Here is a 25322-nt window from a genome sequence, read left to right as displayed (position 1 = left end):
TTTAGCAAGCTAAATGGATTCAAAGCAAAGGTTTTATCTCACTATATGCTTATAGCAGTCTATACTGTCCGAAAAGCCTTCCAGCCAGCACCTCTACACCAGTTCAATGATGCTTCCTTTGTCTTTCAAGAGTTTTGTAGCTGCCATGAGTGGAGGTATTGTCAATTTAGAGAAGGACTGGGATATCGTACAGGAGGATCTGGATGACCTTGTAAACTGGAGTAATAGTAATAGGATGAAATTTAATAGTGAGAAGTGTAAGGTCATGCATTTAGGGATTAATAACGAGAATTTTAGTTATAAACTGGGGATGCATCAATTAGAAGTAATGGAGGAGAAGGACCTTGGAATATTGGTTGATCATAGGATGACTATGAGCCGCCAATGTGACATGGCCGTGAAAAAAGCTAATGCGGTCTTGGGATGCATCAGGCAAGGTATTTCCAGTAGAGACAAGGAAGTGTTAGTACCGTTATACAAGGCACTGGTAAGACCTCACCTGGAATACTGTGTGCAGTTCTGGTCTCCCATGTTTAAGAAGGATGAATTCAAACTTGAACACGTACAGAGAAGGGCTACTGGGAAGATCCGAGGAATGGATAACCTGTCTTATGAAAGGAGACTCCAGGAGCTTGGCTTGTTTAGCCTAACCAAAAGAAGGTTGAGGGGAGATATGATTGCTCTCTATAAATATATCAGAGGAATAAATACTGGAGAGGGAGAGGAATTATTTAAGCTCAGTACCAATGTGGACACAAGAACAAATGGATATAAACTGGTCATTGGGAAGTTTAGACTTGAAATTAGATGAAGGTTTCTAACCATCAGAGGAGTGAAGTTTTGGAATAGTCTTCCAAGGGAAGCAGTGGGGGCAAAAGACCTATCTGGCTTCAAGATTAAACTTGATAAGTTTATGGAGGAGATAGTATGATGGGATAACATGATTTTGGCAATTAATTGATCTTTATTCATGGTAAATAGACCTAATGGCCTGTGATGGGATGTTAGATGGGGTGGGATCTGAGTTACTACAGAGAATTCTTTCCTGGGTATCTGGCTGGTGAATCTTGCCCACATCTCAGGGTTTCAGCTGATCGCCGTATTTGGGGTCGGGAAGGAATTTTCCTCCAGGGCAGATTGGAAGAGGCCCTGGGGGTTTTTCATCTTCCTCTGTAGCATGGGGCTGGGTCACTTGCTGGAGGATTCTCTGCACCTTGAAGTCTTTTTAAACCATGATTTGAGGACTTAAATAGCTAAGACATAGGTGAGAGGTTTATTGCAGGAGTGGGTGGGTGAGATTCTGTGGCCTGCATTGTGCAGGAGGTCAGACTAGATGATCATAATGGTCCCTTCTGGCCTTAATAGCTATGAGTCTATGAGATGCGAAGAGAGAGGTGAGGTTATGTGTGCGTGTCCTCTTGTCATGCCATTCTCCACTCTTTGAGGATTATCTCCAGCTGGGGTTCAGGCAACAGCCAGTCTGTTTACACTGCAGCTGTTTTCCATTGCTAATACGTAAAGTTCTTGCTTGCACCCTTCTTCCTGCCAAAGAATGGTGGCTAAACTTGATGATAACCCATCATAATCCATTTGATTATGCTGATATCTGGCTGGGGTGCCAGAGTTTCTTTAGTCTCTAAAAGATTGGTTTGTGCCTGCTTTTCTAAACTTGGAACATGTTATACAGTAGAACATTTTATACATGAGATTTTATACATGTATATATAATTTACCAGGACAATAATGTTCAGCAGATTATCAGTTTTCAAGTGATACCTCACAAGGAATACTCTGTACAAAATTTATTATAGTCTTGTAAAAGTGGTGAACATAATGGTATAGACTGTGTCACAATTTCCTTCTGCTTTCTTTTTACAGGACCAGCCTCCCCGTCCCTACACCGGCTTGGAGACCCAGGTTAGTACTGTTTTCCCCCCGTCTATTTGTTTAACTTGTAGGATGTTCTGGAGGGTACCTGCTTCCAGAGTGACAAGGCTGTGCCATCACCTCAAATCTTGACTGAACTTAATTGAAATCTGTACCACATTGTCAGAGCAGAGGACATAAATTTAAAGCCAAAACAACTGTCAGTACATGAGTCTCCCCTCTTCCATTTGCCAAGCTCAGCTTCCCAGACAGTACAGGTAAAGGTGTTGGCTGCCAGTTTGTTACTTTTTAAAAATACAGTTGTATTGGAGATTTTTTTCTAAAACATAACAATGCACAGTAATGAATCCGTGGAGATGCTTGGCACCAAAAGGTCAAAGTGACAGAGGGGTTTTTACAAAGTCACCAAATCTTTGATTTGTGTTTCCTAATAAGGCAGCAGCATTGATTTCCATTCGCCTTGATCTTTGGGAGACAGCTAAGGCAATAGCACTGACATACTGAAGATGAGTCATATACATTTCCAATTTCTCCAAATAGAGATAACATTTTCTAACCTGGGCTTCCATTGGACTTTCCCAGGGGAGAATTGTTAACTATTTTACAGTATATTGGTGGCTGCACCAAGCTCATTCCATCCGTTTTCATACCCCATTCTCTGGGAACCAACCCTATAAGGTGTGATTGATAGGGTTGGGGTAGCACAATTGTTATTATATGGGGTCGGAGGGCCTCGGTAGAGCTGTATCAAAAGACAAAGTAGTTAAGACAGACCAAGTCTCTTCATATTAGCGAGCCATAAATTGCAGGGAATTGAACAAATACGGTAATTATCAAGGCCAGTTCATTACTGATTTGAAGGGAAGTTACCTAGAAATAGCTTCTGAGACCTGAAGTCCTACTTTGAAGGGATCTGTCACCTGCCATTGACTAGATTTAAAAATCTTACTCAGTAGAATAAACAATGCAGTGTCTGTGTGTTCGTGAGTATGTGTGCAGAATAAACAGCACTACAGATTGAGGTCTTCCATTTAGCCACAGAACAAGTACAAATTTTCTCATGCTGCTCTGCCAAATTGCATCTTCCCTGATCTGAGTGTAGTTCATTTTTCATGCCTATTAATTCCTTGCTAAGACTACCAATGAGAGTGCCAAGTGGCTCCTAACATCACTGTGTTTTTAGTGGGCTTTAACATTTTCAGGAAAGAAAAAAAGAAAAAAATTGTTTAATAATGAAGACAAATTAAATGTATTTTTACGCATTGATATTTCTACCAATATCACTAGAAAGCTATATCCATTTCTGAATCTAGATAGTTGGTATCAATTCACATAAAAAAACCACCTGTCTTCTTGTCTTGAAATTAATTGTAAGGGCTGAGAATAACTCTTTTTGTGTGATACCTTTATTTCCCATAGCATTCTGAGCTGGTAGAGGTGGCTCAAACATGACTGCTGAGATCTAGTGGGGCATGGCAAGGAGAGGGAATCAAGTGATCGTATCTCTCACAGTAAGAGAGAACTAAACCTGTGTGCCACAACTGTGATAGCTTAAGGTCAAAGGATATGTTCTGTTTGCTGCAGCATATTTCTTTCTGCCACATTTTGGAAAATGATCAGAAGGGTTCAGATTCTCAAAGACAAGAGCTAGTCCATACTGTATCCACAGCTCCCACTGAGTTCATTAGCCATTGTATATATACAGCAATTGCAAGATTGGGCCCTAATTCGAGCAGGAGGGAGCTCTGTTTCGTTTGCTATGAAAAGCATCATGTTAAAAATAAATGATCAGCAACTTTGTCATTTTTGCAAATTCAAATAAAAAGTTAATTTATTTAGTTAATGAGGGGTTTTGTTCTAGTATGATGATTTTACAATCCCTCCCTAGTTATTTCTCTTATTTCTTTTTTTTTTTTTTTGCTGGGGGATTGAAAATAAGGCTGCTGCTGTGGATGCTAAGTTGGCCTCCTCAATAATGGTGGGATGAATCAGTTGGTTTGACAGCACCCTCTCCACCATCCTAGGATTCCATCCTCAGTTCTAGTCTGATTGGCATTTGGAACCCTACCCCGACCCCTTAAAAACTGTGTTGTGGGCTTTTGATGAATTTTAATTGAATATTTTCCCCCTGTTTTTGGACCAGCTGCAGGCTATTGGAAATTTTACAAATGTTGGTGAACACTTCTATTTTAAAAAAATCAATATTGCAAAACTTCAACCAGCTGTGCTTGGTCTACTCTCATTTTAAATTTCTCTAATTAAGATGGACTTTGCAGATTAAGGGCTAAAGGAAATGGGAGGTGAGTTAGTGTGTGCATGAAGAGTGCTTGCAAGAATATATCTTGGTTTTTGCAGTTTTAATACAGAATAGTTAAGATGCTAAAGTAACCTAACATGTGGTTGGTTAGTCACTTGTTTATCAAATTAATGAAGATTTCAATAATTTAAAATGATTTTTATATGCTGCTTCTATACTGCCTTTTTGCTTTATTTTTTAATGTTATTTTGTGACGATGAAGCGAGAAGGTACAGTTGGAAAAAGTTTGTGTAGCGAGACTAATGATAGAAATTAATAAGTACACATTTTGTTGATTTATCTGTTGGGAGGGTAAAAATTAGGGCTGTCGATTAATCGCAGTAAACTCATGCGATTAACTCAAAAAATGAACTGCGATTAAAAAAAATTAATCACACATAATTGCACTGTTAAACAATACAATACCAATTGAAATTTATTAAATATTTTTGGATTTTTTTACATTTTCAAATATATTGATTTCTATTACAACACAGAATACAAAGTGTACCGTGCTCACTTTATATTATTTTTATTACAAATATTTGCACTGTAAAAATGATAAAAGAAATAGTATTTTTCAATGCACTACAGTACTTGTATGAGGTGAAATCTCTTTTTTCATGAAAGTGTAACTTACAAATGTAAATTTTCTTTGTTTGTTACATAACTGCACTCAAAAACAAAACAATGTAAAACTTTAGCGCCTACAAGTCCACTCAGTCCTAATTCTTGTTCAGCCAATTGCTAAGACAAACAAGTTTGTTTGCATTTATGGGAGATATTGCTGTCTGGTTATTTACAATGTCACCTGAAAGTGAGAATAGGCATTCACATGGCACTTTTGTAGCCGGCGTTGCAAGGTATTTACATGCCAGATATGCTAAACATTCATATGCCCCTTCATGCTTTGGCCACCATTCCAGAGGACATGCTTCCATGCTGATGATGCTCATTAAAAAAATAATGCATTAATTAAATTTGTGACTGAACTCCTTGGGGGAGAATTGTATGTCTCTTGTTCTGTTTTACCCACATTCTGCCATATATTTCATGTTATAGCAGTCTCGGATGATGACCCAGCACATGTTCGTTTTAAGAACAATTTCACAGCAGATTTGACAAAATGCAAAGAAGGTACCAATGTGAGATTTCTAAGGATAGATACAACACTCGACCCCAGGTTTAAGAATCTGAAGTGCCTTCCAAAATCTGAGAGGGATGAGTTGTGGAATATGCTTTCAGATGCTTTCAAAAGAGCAACACTCCGATGCGGAAACTACAGAACCCGAACCACCAAAAAAGAAAATCAACCTTCTGCTGGTGGCATCTGACTCAGATGATGAAAATGAACATGCGTCGGTCTCATTTGGATCATTATTGAGCAGAAGCTGTCATCAGCATGGTTGCATGTCTTCTGGAATGGTGGCTGACGCATGAAGGGACATATGGATCTTTAGCACATCTGGCACGTAAATATCTTCCGATGCTGGCTACAACAGTGCCATGCAAACACCTGTTCTCACTTTCAGGTGACACTGTAAACAAGAAGCAGCCAGAATTATTTCCTGCAAATTGTAACCAAACTTGTTTGTCTGAGCGATTGGCAGAAGTAGGACTAAATGTACTTGTAGGTTCTAAAGTTTTATATTGTTTTGTTTTTGAATGCAGTTATTTTTGTACATAATTCTACATTTGTAAGTTCAACCTTCATTATAAAGAGATTGTACTACAGTACTTGTATTAGGTGAATTGAAATATATATTTTTTTATCATTTTTACTGTGCAAATATTTGTAATCAAAAATAAAGTGAGCACTGTACACTTGGTATTCTGTGTTGTAATTGAAATCAATATATTTGAAAATGTAGAAAACATCCAAAAATATTTAAATAAATGGAATTCTATTATTGTTTAACAGTGCGATTAATTGTGATTACCTTTTTTTAATCATGCGATTAATCGCAATTACTTTTTTTAATCGCTTGACAGCCCTAGTAAAAATATAGGGCTATATTCTGCCCTCAGTTATACACCTATAGAACTCAGTGAAGTTTCCCACATTTGTAAAGAGTGTACATTCAGGAGATCAAGAATTATCTGCTGAGATGTTTTTTCAGAGGAAAATATATTTTTTCTTAAGTTGAATTTTTTTTAATGGAAATTTGCCAAAAATGTTCAAGTTTCCATTGGAAAAAATCTAAATGAAATATTTTGTTTTAGGTTGGGCTGACCAAAATCAAAACATTTTCAGTTTATTTGAACTGAATCAAAATATCACATTTTTGTCAGTTTGACATTAATCTGTGTCTACCTATGCTGCTGCAGTGCCTCATCGGAGTTGTAGTTCAAGTACCTTCTGCCCCTACTCTTCTCCTATAGGTCAGGCTCCCTGGCTAAACTCCATCACATGAATAAAGATTTCGGATCTCAGAATTTCTGTCAGTGATACATAATCAGTGCAACTTGTCAAGGGTATTGACTTGGTGTCAAAGATTAATAAAGTACTATTAATCAGTTGTCTTCATGGGGAATCCAGAAGTGGCAGATTTACCTCCATTGTGTGGCAAAATGATGTTCACATAGGGTGAAATCCAGATGTTTTGTAACGAGTGAAGTTGTCATGGACACTAATAGGCAAACATTTAGGATGGCATGAATGATGGCGGAGGTTGCGTTGATTTTTTTCAGTACCCACTGTATGGCAATTTGTTGCAGGGATACTATTTTACTACTTAAACCTGAATTTTATACCTAATGTAGCCCTGCTATGTTAATTACACCACTATTTAATATCATATTTGATTTCTGTATTAAATGCGTACATTTTTAAAACCAGTTTCATGCATTTTAGTGTTTTAGAAAAAAAGGGCCAAATTCATACCTCAGTTAACTGAAACGGAATTACAACAGGTACACTGTGTTAACTTACTTAATAATAAAGACAGGAAACAGACTGTTTTAAAATCTTTCTATGATCTTAAACTGAACCAGATGGCATGAAACAATCTCTAGTCAGTTGGGATAACCAGGATTGGCAGAATTCTTTGAGAGAGAGAAAGAGTCAGGTGGCTTTATTTTTGACATCATGTAAGAACTTGCTCACATAAGGAAGACCTACAGAACCAGTGTAATTCTCAGCCATTGAGACAGTCAGACCTTACATCTGAAACAGATGTGTCCTGAGAATGACACCATTATTTAAGGGCCATGTTTCTCATGTTAGCCTGACCTTATTTACATCAAGGAGGAGTGCTGTTCAATTTCACCCCCCTCATATCTTTCCATCTACAGAAAAACAAGTGGCCAAATGTACTGTCATAAGAACAGCCATACCGGGTCAGACCAACAGTCCATTTCGCCCAGTATTCTGTTTTCTGCCAGTGGCCGGTGCAAGATGTTTCAAAGGGAATGAACAGGACAATCGCTGAGTGATCCATCTCCTGTCATCCAGTCCCAGCTTCTGGCAATCAGAGGATTAGGGACACCCAGAGCATAGGGTTGCATACTGGACCATTTTGGCTAATAGCCATTAATGGACCTATTCTCCATGAACATATCTAATTCTTTTTTGAACCCAGTTATAGTTTTGGCCTTCACAATATCTCCTGGTAACAAGTGCCACAGGTTGACCATGTGTTCTGTGAAGAAATTTTTCCTTATGTTTGTTTTACATTTGCTGCCTATTAATGTCATTGGGTGACCCTGGTTCTTGTGGTATGGTGAAGGGGTAAATAACACTTCCTTATTCACTTTCTCCACACCATTCTTAATTTTATAGATCTCTGTCATATCCCCCCTCAATCATCTTTTCCAAGATTAACAGTCCCAGTCTTTTTAATCTCTCCTCAGATGGAAGCCCTAATCATTTTTGTTCCCCTTCTCTGTACTTTTTCCAGTTCTAATACACGTTTTTTGAGATGGGGTGACCAGAACTGCACACAGTATTCAAGGTTTGGGCATACCATGGATTTATATAGTGGCATTATGATATTTTCTGTCTTATTATCTATCCCTTTACTAATAGTTCCTAACATTGTTAGCCTTTTTGACTGCCGCTGCACACTGAGCAGATGTTTTCAAAGAACTAATCATGATGACTCCAAAATCTTTCTTGAGTGGAAACAGCTAATTTAGACCCCATGATTTTGTATGTGTAGTTGGCATTATGTTTTCCAGTGTACACTACTTTGCATTTATCATCATTGAATTTCATCTGCTGTTTTGTGAGATCCCTTTATAACTCTTTGGGGTCAGCTTTGGACTTAACTATCTTGAGTAATTTTGTGTCCTCAGTAGGATTTAAAATGTTTTAATTGCCTGAAGAATTTGAGACTATGCAAAAACATCAGGCAAGAAGAATGAGATTTTATTTCCCTCTCTATTACAGAAAACATTATTGATTGTTTTGTAAATTGTATATTTGCAGCTGTTCCAAGCTGTGCTATAGATGGATTGATCAGATGCTGAGGATTTCTCTATTCTTAGTATCATTAGAACTGTGGAGTACTGCAGCTGGCAGGGTTGGCAGAACTCTGTTTAACAGAATAATGAAACAAATAAGCAGTGTTCACATTTAGCTACTGCAGTTCTTACCTGTGTGTGCTGCCCAAAGGAGGCAGCTTTTGGGTTTATGTGTGGAAAATCTTCTTAGTCTCATAAGCACCTTTTGGCTTTAAAAGTCATTTCCTGAGTGGTAGGCAGTGCAGCAGGCTGATGTATTCACCACCTCAGGAGACCTACATTTTTTAACTTGGTTTTAAGTTAAAGGAGTAACCAAAACTTCAGATCAAAAGGCCTCTGCACGCTGGGGAAATTTGGATAGAGATCTGGATACAAACTTCACACAGCCCTTATGTTCATAATAGGCCACAGCAAAACTTGGTATCCCAACTTTGTGCTTTTGTAAGTGTCTTTACGTACAAATGAAATTAGTTTTAGGGTCTCCACCTGGTCCCTGCACGGCTGTGTTTGACTTTTCAAGAGAGGTTTATGACTAAGACTTGGGCAAACAGGCATAATATGTAATACAATGTTTATACTGTGATCAAATGCCTTTCCACAACTCTGAAGTCAGCAATGTCTATTCATATATAACCACCGCTAACACCCGCCCTCCTGAAAAAAATAAAGCAAAAATCAGAACCAAAAAGAAAATATAATGCCCATTTTCCTTTGTTGTATAAAGTCAGCGTAGACTATGAACTTGTTTTCTAACTTTTTCAGAAATCAGTGTTGTCTGATTGGTCTGTATTGATAAGTGCAGTTGATAACTTGCATCTGTATTGAAACGACAACAGTGATGTGAATTGCAGATACAGTTCCTGAACATTAGAAAGTAATTGAAGTTGAAAAATGTTAAGTTCTGAAATAAATTATACAGCTAGAATATAGGATGTGGGAGGTGAATATATCAGATGCCACATTTGGGGTGAAAGGAGGAAATATTTTTGTGGAAGTTTGTTTTAATTAAAAGAAAAAAATCCAGCTGCTTGAAGTGTTCAGAGAGTTCAGATTGTGGAGCAAGCGTCAGTGATGAAGAAGGGTCACACTGAGAGATGTTGTAGAAATCTCTCTCTGAGAAACAGGAATGTTCTCTGTTTTGTGAATCAAATTCTGGTGCTGAAATCTATGAGGCTATATGCTTGCCACAGTACTGTGGAGACATATCCCCTTTGTATAACCTTCTGTAGCAGTGGCATTTCCCACTTTCAACTCTTAGCAGTTAAATGCTGCTTTGAGAGAAATAAGACATTTTTTCCCTCAGTTTAAATTATCATGGAAAACAGGCCAGACAGTGATAATTTCCTGACAAATGTATAGCTTAATAGTAGAGCACTGAAAACCGCTGTGGTGGCGTTTGGTTCTGTGAGGAGGCCAGGGGACGTCTTTCGGACTGACAGGATTCAGAAACGGGCTGACACCGTTAATAGCCTGATTTACCTTCCAGCCTCCAGAGCAGCAGTCTTCTATCAGAACGTACTTTTCCTTCTAGTGCTGCTGGCATTTTAAAATAGATCATTCTGAGGTGGGAGCTCTGAAGTAGAGTGCTTGCCGTCAGTAATAACTCTGTATTGTGGCTGGGCAGGGGGTTAACACGGATCTCAGTAGGGCCAAGATCAGTGTAGCTCAGAACAAATCTTACCTGAAGATCCAGCCAGTTAGCCATTGTAGAGTCTCTGATAGCTTTTAAAGGGACACCGGGAGAGAATTGCGTATTATAACCCTGTCTGCTTTTGTTCTCCTTTAAGAGGGAGCTAGTTTTAGAACTAAGCTATGCTGCCCTGTAGAAAATTGTGTAGGAAAATAAATGTCCTATAAAAGGCTATTTGTTTTCCCATAATCCCTTTCTCTGGAACTGATTGTTGGTTTAATGCAATAAAAACTTAAAGTTGAAGCTTCTCACTGTGTCATTGTTTTGTAGACGTCTGCCTTCACAGTGAATGTTTGTCCTTCAGTGTTAAGTGGTCTTTTTGAACAGTGGAAATATCCTCATGTAGCATTTCTAACAAGAACACAGCCAGTCTCCCTTGAAATCATTTCTGAATCCAATAGCTTTTTTGTCCATGTTAGACTATAAATAATTGCCTCGTCCTTAGCCATTTTTGTTAAACCCAGAAATAAGAACACTTAACCCCCATCTATGCGTAAAAAGAAGATAATGAGGCACAGATTCTGTAGAGAGCACTCTGTGGGCTATACACACAGGTGTCATTACAGGACTTAAAGACCTGTGTGTATTTAATATGTCTGAACAATGCCATATTGACAACCCTGGAGACTGAATTTCTCTGCTTGTCCCTAGAACAGGTAGAACATCAGTCAGCAGCAGTACAAGTTTCCCCATGCTGTCGTGCCTGAAAAATTACTTGGAAAGAACCTCTTGTAGGGGTGGGAGCATTCTACTGGCCACAGTCCTCTGTTATGGCTGCCAACAGCTGTTAGTTGGTGCCAGTTGTGGTGATGGTGGTTTTTGTGTACTGGTAACTAAACTGAAACTATCTGACTGATTTCACACATGGTGCCAGATGGCCATCAGATATCGACTACTTACAGTCACTTCTGACTTGGGCAGGATTAACTTCTCAGCCTGGAAGTGAAGGGCTCAGCATCACGTTACTAATCTCTTGAGAAATGAAGACATTTTACATGGTAAAGCCTCAGTATTGTCAACCCCGACCATTCAGAAATATTGAGATTGGCTTAAAAATCATGTTTTTGTTTTTTTTAAAATAATCATTGGGTTTGGATTCTTTTTCTTTGCCTTCTGTTTTTTTGAGTCTTTCGGGTTCATGTTTTCAGGCTTTTCTCTACATTCATGAGGGCTAGATTCTTACTTTCATTGGATGGGGCGGACAGCAAAAAAACTGATCTTCTCAAGTAGCAACATAGATCCAGGAGATTGGACTTGAAGAAAAACACCCAATCTTGCAAATTCCATAATAAAGTGGTGAGAGTTGGCAATATTAAATGAGATTTAAAAAAAAAAAGATGGTAACATAGTGGGATCTGTGCTTTCCATGGTGCAGAGAATTTTTTCTTCTTTTAACTCAAACTCTTTTGAAGGGGAAATTTACAGGGCATATAAGTGAACAAAAATGTAAAATGCCAGTGGGATATATGCCCACTGGGAGAAATATGAAATTCCTTGAAAGGAACGTGTTTGCTTTTGATTAAGAATCCTTCATTCTGCAGCCAAAGGGAAGAGAAAACTGCATGTGCTACCAGCTGCAAAACGTGAAGCTACTAATAGATTTGGATTGACTTACCATTGACGTCTTAAGAGCGCAGTCCCCATAAAAAACATTCAATCTAATCAAATTGCTATGATATTGTCTCCTAATCAGATATAGTGAGTCAGGAAAAGCAATGCTCTGGAATGCAACAGCTAGAGTGTCTCATGAGATGCATGTAAGAGTGAAGTAGGAAACCCAAGATTAGATGTGGATTTGGCTCTTGCAAAAGGCTGAATGTTGGAAATATATCTGCTTGTTCTCCAAAGGGAAGATGTGTAGGTCCTGTAGTACTACAGTGCAGTCTCAACAGGTGAGATGGACATTTCAGTTTATAGCAGTAGTTGCTCTCCATCCCTAAAAAGTGTTTTGTGCCATTCCTCCTCTTACATTTACTACAGAATTGGTAAATAAAAAGGAGAACATTCTGTTGATCTGGGGCAGGAAAAATCCCTTGCTGCTTACATAATGTGACAAGAAAATCCTGCACTGGAGAAGGAATGAGTGAGTAAACAGCCCATGCTGGTAAATAGTGGGTGGGAGCTATTACAGAGTTGTTCCTGGTTAGGTCTACTGTGAATTAGGATACTGATTCCCCCCTCCCCCCCCAATAAATTAAAGACTTCCGGTGGAATTCTGCTTATAAATCCTTTAGGTGCGACTGAAAATAATCCTCCTGGCACAGTAACCTAAGAGGAAACTGGACTTCATTTATCTTGTTTTACAACAGTTATTGAGTTAAAATTTATTTTTTATCTTATTTTTGGTAACTGCTATGAAAACTGCTGTCTATTTCCATGGGTAAGACTGTGCAGTAGTCACAAGACCCTGCCCTGAGAGAATGAGATTGTAGCCTGATTCAGTCAGGTGACTGTGCGCAGGTATCATTGTGACTATCCCAATAAACTGCAAAAGCATAAAAGAAGAAAAAGCTCCTGTAATCTTCAGATTTCACATTCCCTCCACAATTTTTCATCAGGCTCCAATAATCCCAAGATACAGTGGTTCTTATTTTTACTTTATATTAGACACTAAAAGACTCTCTCTCTACAGGTGTAGTCTTGGCATATTTCCCAGGACTATGTTTAGCCCTTTACTGGAGGGACCATCTCTGTAGGGTGCAAGAGAAGTTCAAACTTAGAGTCCATTAAGGTCCTTATCCAAAGCTCATTGAAGTCGATGGAAATCTTTCCACTGATTTCAGTAGGTTTTGGATCAGGCCCTAAATCCTTGATGTTTGCTGAGACAACCAACTAGAATGGCAACTGTAGCTATATCCCTTTTATCTTTCATATATGTCATCAGCTCTTTTAACACTGATGGGAGAAAATAAACTTGTCCTATCAACAGATCTGTTTCTTTCAATAAAAAGTTGGTAACCAAAGCCCTGATTCACTAGGGTACTTAGACATGTGAGTTCAAAAATATGAGTGGACCTGAGTCATATTTCTGAGGTTATGCACATGCTTTCAGACCTTGATTCAGCAGGGTACTTAACTAGTTCTGAATGCATTCCTGGGTTAAACTTTTACAGGGAAAAAGATAATTAAGGCATTTCTCTGCTGAAAGTGATAATCAAAACAGTTTTCAGAGTGGTAGCCGTGTTAGTCTGTATCAGCAGAGAAAATAGTGGTGGTGGATCCATACAGCGTTGACAATACTGTGACATACACTGTATGCCAGCAAGAGTTAATTTTTGTGAATCATTTAACCTCCCATAGAAAGTGAATTGTAAAATTAGTCTGTGTTCAACCTTTTTTATTATATCGGGTATGTTGACAGAACGAGAGATATGTAAATAATGCTAATTTATAATCAACTTCCTTCAGTACCAAGCTGTTAATATAACCCTGTCCCTGACATTCAGTGAAGCTACCATACCCGGATGTGCACCTCCATGTAACTTCACCCTGAACATTTTCTCATAAACTAGACAAATTCTTGGTTATTGAGGTAACTTGGCTTAAGTTTAAAAAAATAAAGTTTTTATTGGCGTTGGATTTGGCTGATTGTTGAAATTACACCCTGGGTTAGGACAATTCTGTGAACAAATGCAGAATTACACCAAAGAAATCTTTCCACTTATGAAGAAAGATAAACAAAGATAAAATGTACATTTAAACAGAATGTACTTAAACCAACTAGATGTTCTGGGTACACAGTAACTATTCTTTAAAGAGACCTCTGGTGAATTTTACTCAGAATTTCTGACAGTAAATACAGATTTTCTTAAAAACAAACCAAAAAAAACCCCTCATAAAAGTCCTCAGACTGTAAATATTTTGTGATATATCTATTGCAGTTTCAATACTTGTTTAGCAGTCAGTGACTATAAATTTTTTGCAATTTGTTTTTTGTCCTGCTCTGTGTCCTCTCTTTTCAAAGTGGCAACCTTCATGTTCTTCTGTATGTTGTATGTAATTTTTTAAGTGCTTTCCTGAATCAGGGCTGTCATTACTTATCAAAGACTGAATTCTGTCTGGAGAGTTTATACTCAGCTGGTGGTAAATTAGCAGAGCCCCGTTGTCTTCAGTGGAGCAGTGCCAGTTTGCATGACCTGAGGATCTGGCCCATTGTATAATTTCACACAGTGTAAATAAAATAAATGGAGACCTATCAGCCTGGCAAGTTGCCAGGATGAATTCTGTTCCGCAGCAGAGGGAGGTACAACACTTGAAAGAAAAACTACATAATCTACTGGTGTCTGATTTTACAACTTGTGCTACATACCGCATGCAACGGTGTCTCTCAAACATCTGGAAGGCATTCTGCTTTGGGGATTTGTTTAAAATGGTATGAGGACCTTGGATCTATGTCTTGTCTTATTTCATTCTCTGTGATCATTACAGGTAAGCAGTGCTGTGAAGGTGTTTGGTATGTTCCTGCCGTCTGCTTAGGCTTTGTGTTAGACTGATTTCTCTGAGATTAGGCTACTATTCTTTGGTCCTCTATTTGCATAAATCTGCAGAATAGACTTGAGTAGTTACTGTAGTTTTTTAGTTCCATTTGTGTTTACAGTATTGTTTGAAATATACCATAGAAAATCTGAATACACTAGTAATTTATCAAATTTGAGTAAAATCAGTTTGGCCATTTTTATTTCATCAGAAGAGGAAAATATCATGGGAGAGCAAAAGAGCAACTGAAACTATAATTTAAATTTAAAAAGTGTTTTTTACAAGCCACTAGTTGATTATAAAGATGTTCTGTATATGGGGGCGCGCACACACACACAATACTGTATTTAAAGTATTGTAGATAAATTTGTATAAAAGAGTATAAGGGGTGACTTTTGCTGAGTATTTTTGTGTGGCTGCCCTTGAGAAAAAGAAAAGGAGTACTTGTGGCACCTTAGAGACTAACAAATTTATTTGAGCATAAGCTTTCATGAGCTACAGCTCACTTCATCGGATGCATATAGTGGAAAATACAGTGGGGAGATTTTATATACACAGAGAACATGAAACAATGGGCCCTACTACAGGACAGTCCCAACAAAGAAAATAACAGAACGCCACTAGCCATCACCTTCAGCCCCCAACTAAAACCTCTCCAACGCATCATCAAGGATCTACAACCTATCCTGAAGGACGACCCATCACTCTCACAAATCTTGGGAGACAGGCCAGTCCTTGCCTACAGACAGCCCCCCAACCTGAAGCAAATACTCACAAGCAACCACACAACAAAAACACTAACCCGGGAACCTATCCTTGCAACAAAGCCCGTTGCCAACTGTGTCCACATATCTATTCAGGGGACACCATCATAGGGCCTAATCCCATCAGCCACACTATCAGAGGCTTGTTCACCTGCACATCTTACCAATGTGATATATGCCATCATGTGCCAGCAATGCCCCTCTGCCATGTACATTGGTCAAACTGGACAGTCTCTACGTAAAAGAATAAATGGACACAAATCAGACGTCAAGAATTATAACATTCAAAAACCAGTCAGAGAACACTTCCATCTCTTTGGTCACTCGATTACAGACCTAAAAGTGGCAATTCTTCAACAAAGAAACTTCAAAAACAGACTTCAACGAGAGACTGCTGAATTGGAATTAATTTGCAAACTGGATGCAATTAATTTAGGCTTGAATAAAGACTGGGAGTGGATGTGTCATTACACAAAGTAAAACTATTTCCCCATGTTTATTCCCCCCCCCCCCCCCCCCCCACTGTTCTTGTCAACTGCTGGAAATGGCCCACCTTGATTATCACTACGAAAGGTTCCCCCCCCCACCCCCCCGCTCTCCTGCTGGTAATAGCTCACGTTTCCTGATCACTCTTGTTACAGTATGTATGGTAACACCCATTGTTTCATGTTCTGTGTGTATATAAAATCTCCTCACTGTATTTTCCACTGTATGCATCCGATGAAGTAAGCTGTAGCTCACAAAAGCTTATGCTCAAATAAATTGGTTAGTCTCTAAGGTGCCACGAGTACTCCTTTTCTTTTTGCAGACACAAACTAACATGGCTGCTACTCTGAAACCTGCCCTTGACAAGTACAGTGTAATATCTGGATTAATGATATTTTTCTAAATGTGCACATTAGCATTTCTACAATATCCCCACACAATCATTGCCTATAATCCTTGGGATCAGGATGAACGGCAGTTGGCATTGGCATTTACCACTTCATTAGTCCTGTTAGAGTTCACAGTATAAATAACATACTGTTTATAGCTCACCCGTGTGCATGTATATTTTCTTTAGAACAAAAATTAAACAAAAGTCTAATTTGAAACAATAGTAAGGGTTAAATTCTACCCTCGCACGAAGTCGGTAGAGATGCAGAGCAGCAACTGAGGACAGATTCTGATGTTATGACTTGAACCTACAAAATCCTGAAAGTTCCGAAGGCATTTCTCCTTTGTGCTGTTGTCTCCAGTGTTAGGTGAATCTGAGATTAGGCCCAGCCCTCCTCAGTCTGAAGCCACTGTCAAGACTCCCGTTGGCTTCCATGAAGGTGGGATTGGGTCCATTATGTGATGCACTTGGTACTGTAATTCATTATAATGACATTCAGTAAGAAGATTGGACTCTGAAATTGCTGTGTGTAAATCAGAGCTTTATACAGCTGGTCTTTCTCCCTCTAATGGCTAGTAGGAACAGCTAAATATTTCTTTGGGCTGGACTGCGTGGGAAAGCTGAAGTTCCTTCTGCGTCCCTCCCTTACATGCCCTGATTCAAGTTTATCCTCCTTTCCACCAAGGGCTCCCTATTTTTGAACTCCACTGATGCTTTATAATCAACATATTCCGTACCTTATATTCAATAGTTCTCCTTATGTGTGTGCAAGAATAATTCGCAGTGGCCTAGGCAGGAACTAATGGATTGTAGATTTTCTGTTATCCCTGGAAGGTCAAGCCTTACATTTAATGCACTGATGTTACTCATTTAGTATTATTTATATCATGCCCTCACAGAACAGATAGGTAGATATGCTCTCCGCCCCATATGGTTTAGTCTTTGGACAAGACACAAACAGCAAATGAAGGAGTTGGTGCGGTTGGGTGGAGTTACATTAACAGAATCTTATGATGACTCCATTTGTTAAAGTACTAACAGTTTTTAAAGCTAAATGTTTGTCGCCTTCACAGTAGAGGTGAGATTCTTAGGAGGGATTTGGATAAAGGGAAGGTGATTATTTGAATAAGTAAAGGCCTTCACATGAAATCCTGCCTTTATTGGGACACAGCTTAAAAATCACTTTTCTCCCTGAAGTGTTTTTCTATTATTGTTGTGAGTAATATCAACATTGTGGAAATCAGAAAAGATTAGAGGGGAAAAAATTGTGTTTCCAGTTTTACTTTGTTCACTTAATTGCACTTTGTGTATATTTGGTTTTACTGCTTCCCCTGTATAGTCAGTCTGTGGGTTTCCGTTGTTGTGTTTGTGGGTCTTTCACAGAGCAACTGGGAGAAAGAACCTAAAAATAGAATAGTAAAATATGATTTGTAAAACTGCAGGGTGGATAAAAATCAGTGATTGATTTAAAAAAAATCCGATTTTTTTTTAAATCTGATTTTTTTTTTTTTTATTAAAATGGTTTTTGAGGAAAAAACCTATCTAAAGACACATTATAGCTCAAAGATATCTCATCATGGAATAGGGATTATAAATTCTAATTCTGTAGTATGAGACAATATATTCATGTAATGTTAAAGAAAAGTTTTGTAAATGACTTCCAATAGTTCATGGATTAGGGACCCAATCTCATGGGGTTCCAGGGGCTTCTGTATACATTATTTAGGTTAATCTTTCTGGCTACCCAATGGGACTCAGTGCTAAGTCTAGAAGATACCATCAGAAATGCTTAGTTTTGCAGTTCTCAAACTGTGGATTTGTGTCTCCAGAGATGACATGCTTGTTAACAGCAAAAATGTTTTAAAATAAATGAATTAATTAATATATAGAGATGAGAAATAACAGACGTCAACCCTATTGTTGCTCTGCAAATTTGTGTGCACAGAGTCAATCCCTTACCACTCTCTAAAAGTGCAAAGTTTCAAAAGTTCAATGAATAGAAGATTGTTCGGGGAGGAATAGATCTGGACAAGGAGAAGAAGTCTGGAGATAAATGTGAGAAGGGAGGGACAGGCAGTAGAAACAAAAGTGAAACTAAAGGAGTACTTGTGGTACCTTAGAGACTAACAAATTTATTAGAGCATGAGCTTTCGTGAGCTACAGCTCACTTCATCGGATGCATACAGTGGAAAATAAATAGCTCACGAAAGCTTATGCTCTAATAAATTTGTTAGCCTCTAAGGAGCCACAAGTACTCCTTTTCTTTTTACGGATACAGACTAACATGGCTGCTACTCTGAAAAGTGAAACTGTTTGAACTGCATATTCCAGAAGTCTTGAGGTCTTTCTGAGTGTAGCCTTCACTGATTTGAGATCTAGCATACCATTCTCTCACTAGAAGGGAAAACCTGTAATGGCAGCAGGCTGTAAAAGAGACCCTGTTTGGGTCTCATCTATCTCTGAGTTGTGAAGAATATGTATTAAGGTTACAACAACCAACAAGAATGCACTTTTATGTAGAAATCCATGATTAAATCGAGTCTTCCTGACTAGTGATTTAAATCTACCCTGTAAAACTGTGACATTGGCAGGGGACATGGTCAAGTGTAGTACCTGTAACTGCTTTAAATGCTAGATAAATTACCTAACTGTCAAATTGACAGTGTCCCTTTTAACAATATCTGGCTTCTCTACAAACTGAGAACATGCAGAATTTGATGGCTATCTGACAAGCTCTTTTATTGGGACCTAACTATTGAACTTTTAATTGTTCACATCTTTCTTGTGATGTACAGTAGCTAGATATAAAGCGCCTTATAAATTTGAGAAAGTTCAGCGTAACTAACAGAAAAAGGCAAAAATCAATTAAAAGAACAAATCAATGAAGCTTTATCAGTAAGTACCAGATCAGATTCATGGTAACCTTTCTAAGCATGCTGTCTATTCGTTTGACTTTGAAAATTCAGAAACATGGTACTTCTGAGCTGGAATAATTGGAGGTCATTGACTTTTATTTCTGGCATCAGTTAGACAACTGACATCATTTCCTCAGTTCATTTATTCCAATCAAATAGATTGGGCATATACCTGTATATTTCATAACTTGACCTTTTAAAAGTGGAATAGAGATAGTAAACTGTTAACATTCTTATCTTATTTAACTTCTAAGAGGGTATGCAGTTCAAAATAGAGTGAAAACTCTGCCACAGATTTGTGTCTCCTTGGTGAAGTCACTTAATTCCTGCCCCACCATCCTCATTTCCCCCATCTCTGTTAGGATTATAGAACTTCCCTACTTCAATTGTAGAGCAGTTTGAGTGCATGGGCAGAGAACTGCTGAAGATGTACGAAGTATTATTATCAAGGCCTTTTTACCTGGAAGCTCCAGCACATTTATAACCTAATCTGGCTATTTATCAAAAGGAATTCATTAACATCAATGTGCTGTATTTAGGAAGGCTCAGTCAGATTTATGTAGATTGCTAACTGTGTCACTGAGGAAGATCAGGCAAGAGAGAAAATACACAACAGTAGTCACTCGTAAGATGAAAAATACTGAGGTAACTTTGTTGATGTAAGGCAAGCTAGTAGGTCCTTAAAGGGTGACCTCTGTAGGTGGTAATGTTAGAAAAGATCAGAGCAACACGCTCCTATTTAGCAGACAAATCAGAACTCTTCTTGTTTAGTGTCACATTTTGCTTCAGATTGAACTTTAATTTCAGATGGAGCACAAAGAGGGTGTAGCAGCTGATCAATATTAAACTATTATTGTGTCATGTTAAGAGGTAGCAAGGCCAAGGCCTTATTTATATAACATGGAAGTTGGACAGAGGAGCATTAATCACCATTATTACACCAGGAGGATGTGCAGAATAATTACGGCTGACCTCATAGGAAGGGGAGTCCTCTCTTTCTGGGGAAAAATCTTACTAAGAGGGTAGATTGAAAAATATCTAACTGTAAGGTGACTTCATTGCTCTCTCCCTTCATCCCTCCAATTAAAATCAAGTTTTGTGCAGCATGTGTCATTACATATGGTGCCTCATTTTGTCTCCCTGTTAGTCCCTCTTCCTGCTATTTTCTGGCAGTGTGTAACTAATTCGTTACTTTAATTTACCTAGGTCAGTTGTGGGAAATGTTTGTGTATTTATAAGAGCCAGATTTTGGCAAGTTCTATTCCAGCATAACTGCCTGAACATTTTAGTCCCTCACTGTTGACCATGTTGCTGGTGCAGCCACATGCTCAGGTGCCAAATGTCCCCAGCATTCAAAAATGTATCTGTTTTTTGCACTAAGGTTTTTTCACATCAAGCAGTGGAAACGGCATGGGAGCAGAGATCCAAGGGCCACCAGCAGGCAAGCTTGGCTCTGCAAAAAATCAATCAAGAAGTTGGCAAACCTCACCTGACAATTTTAAGCTTTATAGGGATCATCAAAAATGATGGTGCTGCCAGTCATGCAAAGATGGTGTTAGCAAGCTTCTGGAGTTCGCTCTTGGAAATTCAGTGCATGGTGGGTCATCAAGGATTGCCATCTGGCTGAGCTGGAGGCTTGCTGGCTGGTGCTGATACGCTCCACCTGGAAGAATATTTTAGCAATGCTGAGGTTTGCTAATTTTTAAATTATCCTGACCTCCCCCTTCCCCAGTTTAAATGATGCAGCCCTGAAAGCCTGTGTTTTTTCTTCTAATGTTAGCCATTGAGGTCTGGTCCACACTGTAGAGCTAGGTTGACGCAAGGCAGCTTACGTCAACCTAACTATGGAAGTATCTACACAAAAATTTTGGTCCGGCCGACATAAGTGCCCCACTACGCTGACTTAATAACTCTACCTCCACGAGTGGCATAGAGTCAATGCTGATGTAGTGAGGTCAACGGAGTGTCATTGTAGATGCTGCGTTGCTTATGTCGAGTGTTACTGGCTTTCAGAAGCCGTCCCACAATGCCTTACCCTGACAGTACAATCAGTACAAGCACTCCTGGTGAGGAAGCGCACTGCTGACCCAAGGAGTGAAGTGTAGACATGCACAAGTAACGAATTACTGTGATGAATGTATGCTGATGGAAGTTACATTGATTTTAATTTTGTAGTGTAGACATGCCCTAAGTTTCCCCTTGTGACGCTTGCAGACCACATGCCTGCGCATGCCAAAGCCCTAGGCCTCATTGAACACTTACCAATGCATAGGTGGAAGCCAGACCAATTCACTTGTATATTAGTATAGATCAAAGTGATTGTTAAATGCATAAGAATATATTTGGTGTTTAAACTTCATAGAAACTGATGGGATGCTGCATGCATTGTTTTCACTTATCTGTATCCTGTTCTAATGTAATAGCAAACATTTTATGTTGTATATACGCCTGTAACTAAATAACCCATCAAACAAGAAAGAAGCCTTGTGTAATTCAAATTAAAGGAAAAGTAAAAGGAAAGTGCTAATTTTTGTGACTTTGAAGGCAAGTGGTCGTTGTGTGTGATGATTAGAGATCAAAGACTCTCTAAATGTATTCCTCTCTCTGTAATCAAAGAAAGAGCCCATGTGGATAGTGACCCTGTCAGCTTGTTTTCTGTGAGAAGAAGCTATAAGTATGGACGCAAGGAAGAAATTTTCATCTCTGGATTTTTTGGATTCTAACAGGGCAGAATAACTGAATGAAAAGATGGAGATCCCCGAGTTATTCTAAATAGCCCTGAGAGCCTTTTGGGAAACTGGCAGATTTTTACTACATCACTGCTACCATTTGGATTTATAGATTGTGACTCACCCATACATATATTTTACCTGCTTTAACTTCTCAATAACTCTCATTCCTTTTTCTCAGCTAATAGTTAGTTTACTATAGAATTGACTTCCAGCATTGTCTTTGGTGTGAGATCTAGGATGAAAATCGACCTGGATGAGTGCCTGATCTCTTGGGATCGGGTGTAACCTGAAATATTTGTGATTTTTGGTGTAAGTGACCATTTATCACATAGTCTAGCTTGTTTGGATGGCAAGATAGACTGTCTGTGTGACTCAATTATAAGATTATTGCAGTACTTTAGGAGTTCACATTTCTACTGGCTTGATGAACTCTAATAATAGAACATAACTCCAGTTTGGGTGTCTGCCCTGCTTTTAACAGGCTGCCTTGTAGTAGGCACTCATGTTTGTGAGCCTCCGCCCCCAGCCCCCATCTCTCTTCATTTGTTTTTAACATTGTTTGATATTTGTCATTATTAACTCTGATTTCTTTCTTTCTTTCTTTCTTTTTTTTTTTTTAGTAATGACTCAGGTCTCTTCTGCTTAAAAAAAATGTGGTAATTCATTTTGGTCTCTAGGACATTTCTGCATGGCTTTATTTTCACTACTGTCTTTCTTTGCAATAACAGGAGTATCAGAATTAGTCTTAGGTGCATGAAACACATTTCAGGGTACATTCTGTTTGTGCTGCTTTGCTTCGAGGATCACTGTGATTTTTCTGTTCACAAACACGGTCACCAGCCTTGTGCTGAAATTAGACCTGTGCTTTGTCTTGCTATTTGAGAGGAAATTATTGCCATTGCATAACTTTATTACTGCTTGAAAAAATTGTGAGGTATATTTCTTAATTAAGGGGCAAATTGGCTCCAACTCAGCTAAGCACTTAGCATGTGAGTAGTTCTATTGATCAGGGTTGGATGACTCCAGCTCAGCCTGATGGCAATCCTTGATGACCCACCATGCACTGAATTCCCCAGAACGAACTCCAGAAACTTGCTAACATCATCTTTGCTCAAAAGCTATGCACGTACTTAAGTACTTTCTGCATGAAAGCCCTAATTCAGCAAACATTTTCCACAAATATTTGTTCACAGTTTTAAATGAATTTGTTTCCATTGTATTCCATTTGTGTTTGATTTCTTACTGGCAGTAGTGCTCAAGGAAGGTGAATTTAAAATTTGTACATGAAATGTTTGTTCTTTGAGTGCTTGCTCATATTAATTTCAAGGAGGTGTGTGCTAGCCGTGTGCAAAGTCACCGGAAGGTTTTTTCTCTAGCAGTACCCGTCGGGTCTGCCCAGGCACCCTCTGGAGTTGCACCTTCATGGCACCACATATAGGCCCCTGCCGAGCTGCCGCCTCTTCAGTTCCTTCTTACCACCAGTGATGGTCATTGGAGCGTTCTCTCTCGCTCATTCTTGACTTATCCACTAGTGCACTTTCATTTTTATCTGTAAATAGTTTAAATAGTGGTTAGTTCTTAGCAATAGTGTAGTTTTCAGTTAACCCCCTTCTTTAACCTGGGTTCCCTTCCCTGTTCCCTTCCCCTCCTGGGACCGGGGCATGCCTCGGTCCCAAGGGTTTAAGGTGTGTGGGGTCTGCCAGAAGCCTATGCCAAAGGGCGATGTGCACACATCCTGCTTTAAAGTGCTTGAGGGAATCCTACTAGATTGATCGGTGTAAAATCTGCAGGGGATTCTGTCCCAGGACCAAGAAAGAAAGGGACCATAAATTGAAACTTTTATTGATGGAGGCAGCCCTTCATGCACAATCAGAGTCGAGCTTTATGGATCTGGCACCGTGTACTTTGGCATTAGTGCACAGGGCACCGGCCTTGATCAGGGAGGTTCTGGCACCGAGGAAGGATTCTGGGGTCATGGACCCTCAGCACCGTCACTCCCCAGCACCGAAGAGTTCTGCGCGTGCCGAGACTTGGCACTGCTCGGAATTGCTGCTGCCTCGCAAAAAGCACAGGAAGACTGACAGAAGGCGCTCACCCACTCATATGACTGAGCGTGAGCCTGTATGCGGAATGCGACCCGTGCCGGGCCGCTCCGCCTCTTCCATGCCTGAGCCGGTGCCATTGAATCTGGGCCCACAGAGGGGTCCGTTGAGTCTGGTGCCAGTAGAACTGGGCCAAGTGGAGGACTTAGATCTCCCCTCCACATTGGAGACCTTTGAGGCAGCCAGGGACCTCATAGCTCTAACGACTCTGCACTCGCCTGATAGACACGAGAGGGCACTGGCCCTTAAGCCTCCGGCACCGCAAAGACCTATGGTGCCACCCAGAGGCAAGCCAGAGATAACATGGCACCTCTCTTCTTCACCCTGGCGCCGTCTGGCACCACCTCGCCATGGTCTCCGCACTCGGAGTAATCAGTGTCAGACTCGAAGAGGAGTCAGGTCTCTAAGAGGAGCCGGCACCAGTTAGAGCGGCACCCCCAGAGACCGGAGATGGGACAGTCCTTCCCACCCGTGCTGTGGCCAGCGCAGTGGAAAATGCCAGTACAGTGGCCCTTTTGGACCCCGTGGACGTACCATCAATCCTGGGGGTCCTTTTCACGTAGAACCCTCTTGGTCACTTCCGAAGGACGAGCCCCTCTGCCCTCACCTGATGAGGCAGTAGCAGGAACATCCTCAGCACCAGTCCCAGCTGAGAACAGAGCCCACCAGGAGCTTTTAAGACAGGTGGCTCAAAATCTGGGGCTCCAGGTGCAAGAGGTCACTTAGCTGTCAGACCCTATGGTGGACCTTTTGACATCTGCTGGCCCCACGAGGATAGTGCTACCTCTCATAAAGCTATACAAGAGACCACTAAGACCCTGTGGCAGACGTTGGCCTCTCTGACCTCCTCAGTGAAGGGGGTGGAAAGGAAGTACTTTGTGCCATCAAAAGGGTTACAAGTACCTTTTCACCCTCCTACCCCCACTGGACTTGGTGGTGGTGGCGGTGGCGGCTGTAAATGTGCGGGAGAGGCAGGGGCAACAAGTGCCCACTCCCTAGGCAAAGGACACAGAGAAGCTGGATTTCTTCATCAGGAAGGTGTATTCCACTGGGGGGCTCCAGCTTCGCATTGCTAACCAGCAGGTGATCCTCCACTGGTACAATTTTAATTCCTGGGAT

General features: G+C 39.8%; 1 protein-coding gene across 1 annotated transcript in view; it reads left to right on the top strand.

Moving 5' to 3' along the window:
* XYLT1 (xylosyltransferase 1) overlaps positions 1-25322 on the top strand; it is a 310150-nt gene that overhangs the window by 78830 nt on the left and 205998 nt on the right. Inside the window, exon 2 of the mRNA XM_007064382.4 lies at positions 1879-1917. Within this exon, the coding sequence (XP_007064444.2) occupies positions 1879-1917 (39 nt within the window). The remainder of the gene's footprint in view (positions 1-1878; positions 1918-25322) is intronic.

This window comes from Chelonia mydas, chromosome 10 (genome assembly GCF_015237465.2).
Source record: "Chelonia mydas isolate rCheMyd1 chromosome 10, rCheMyd1.pri.v2, whole genome shotgun sequence".
Taxonomy (NCBI): domain Eukaryota; kingdom Metazoa; phylum Chordata; order Testudines; family Cheloniidae; genus Chelonia; species Chelonia mydas.
Note: the sequence above shows the minus strand (reverse complement) of the source record. Positions and strands in the feature narration are given on the sequence as shown.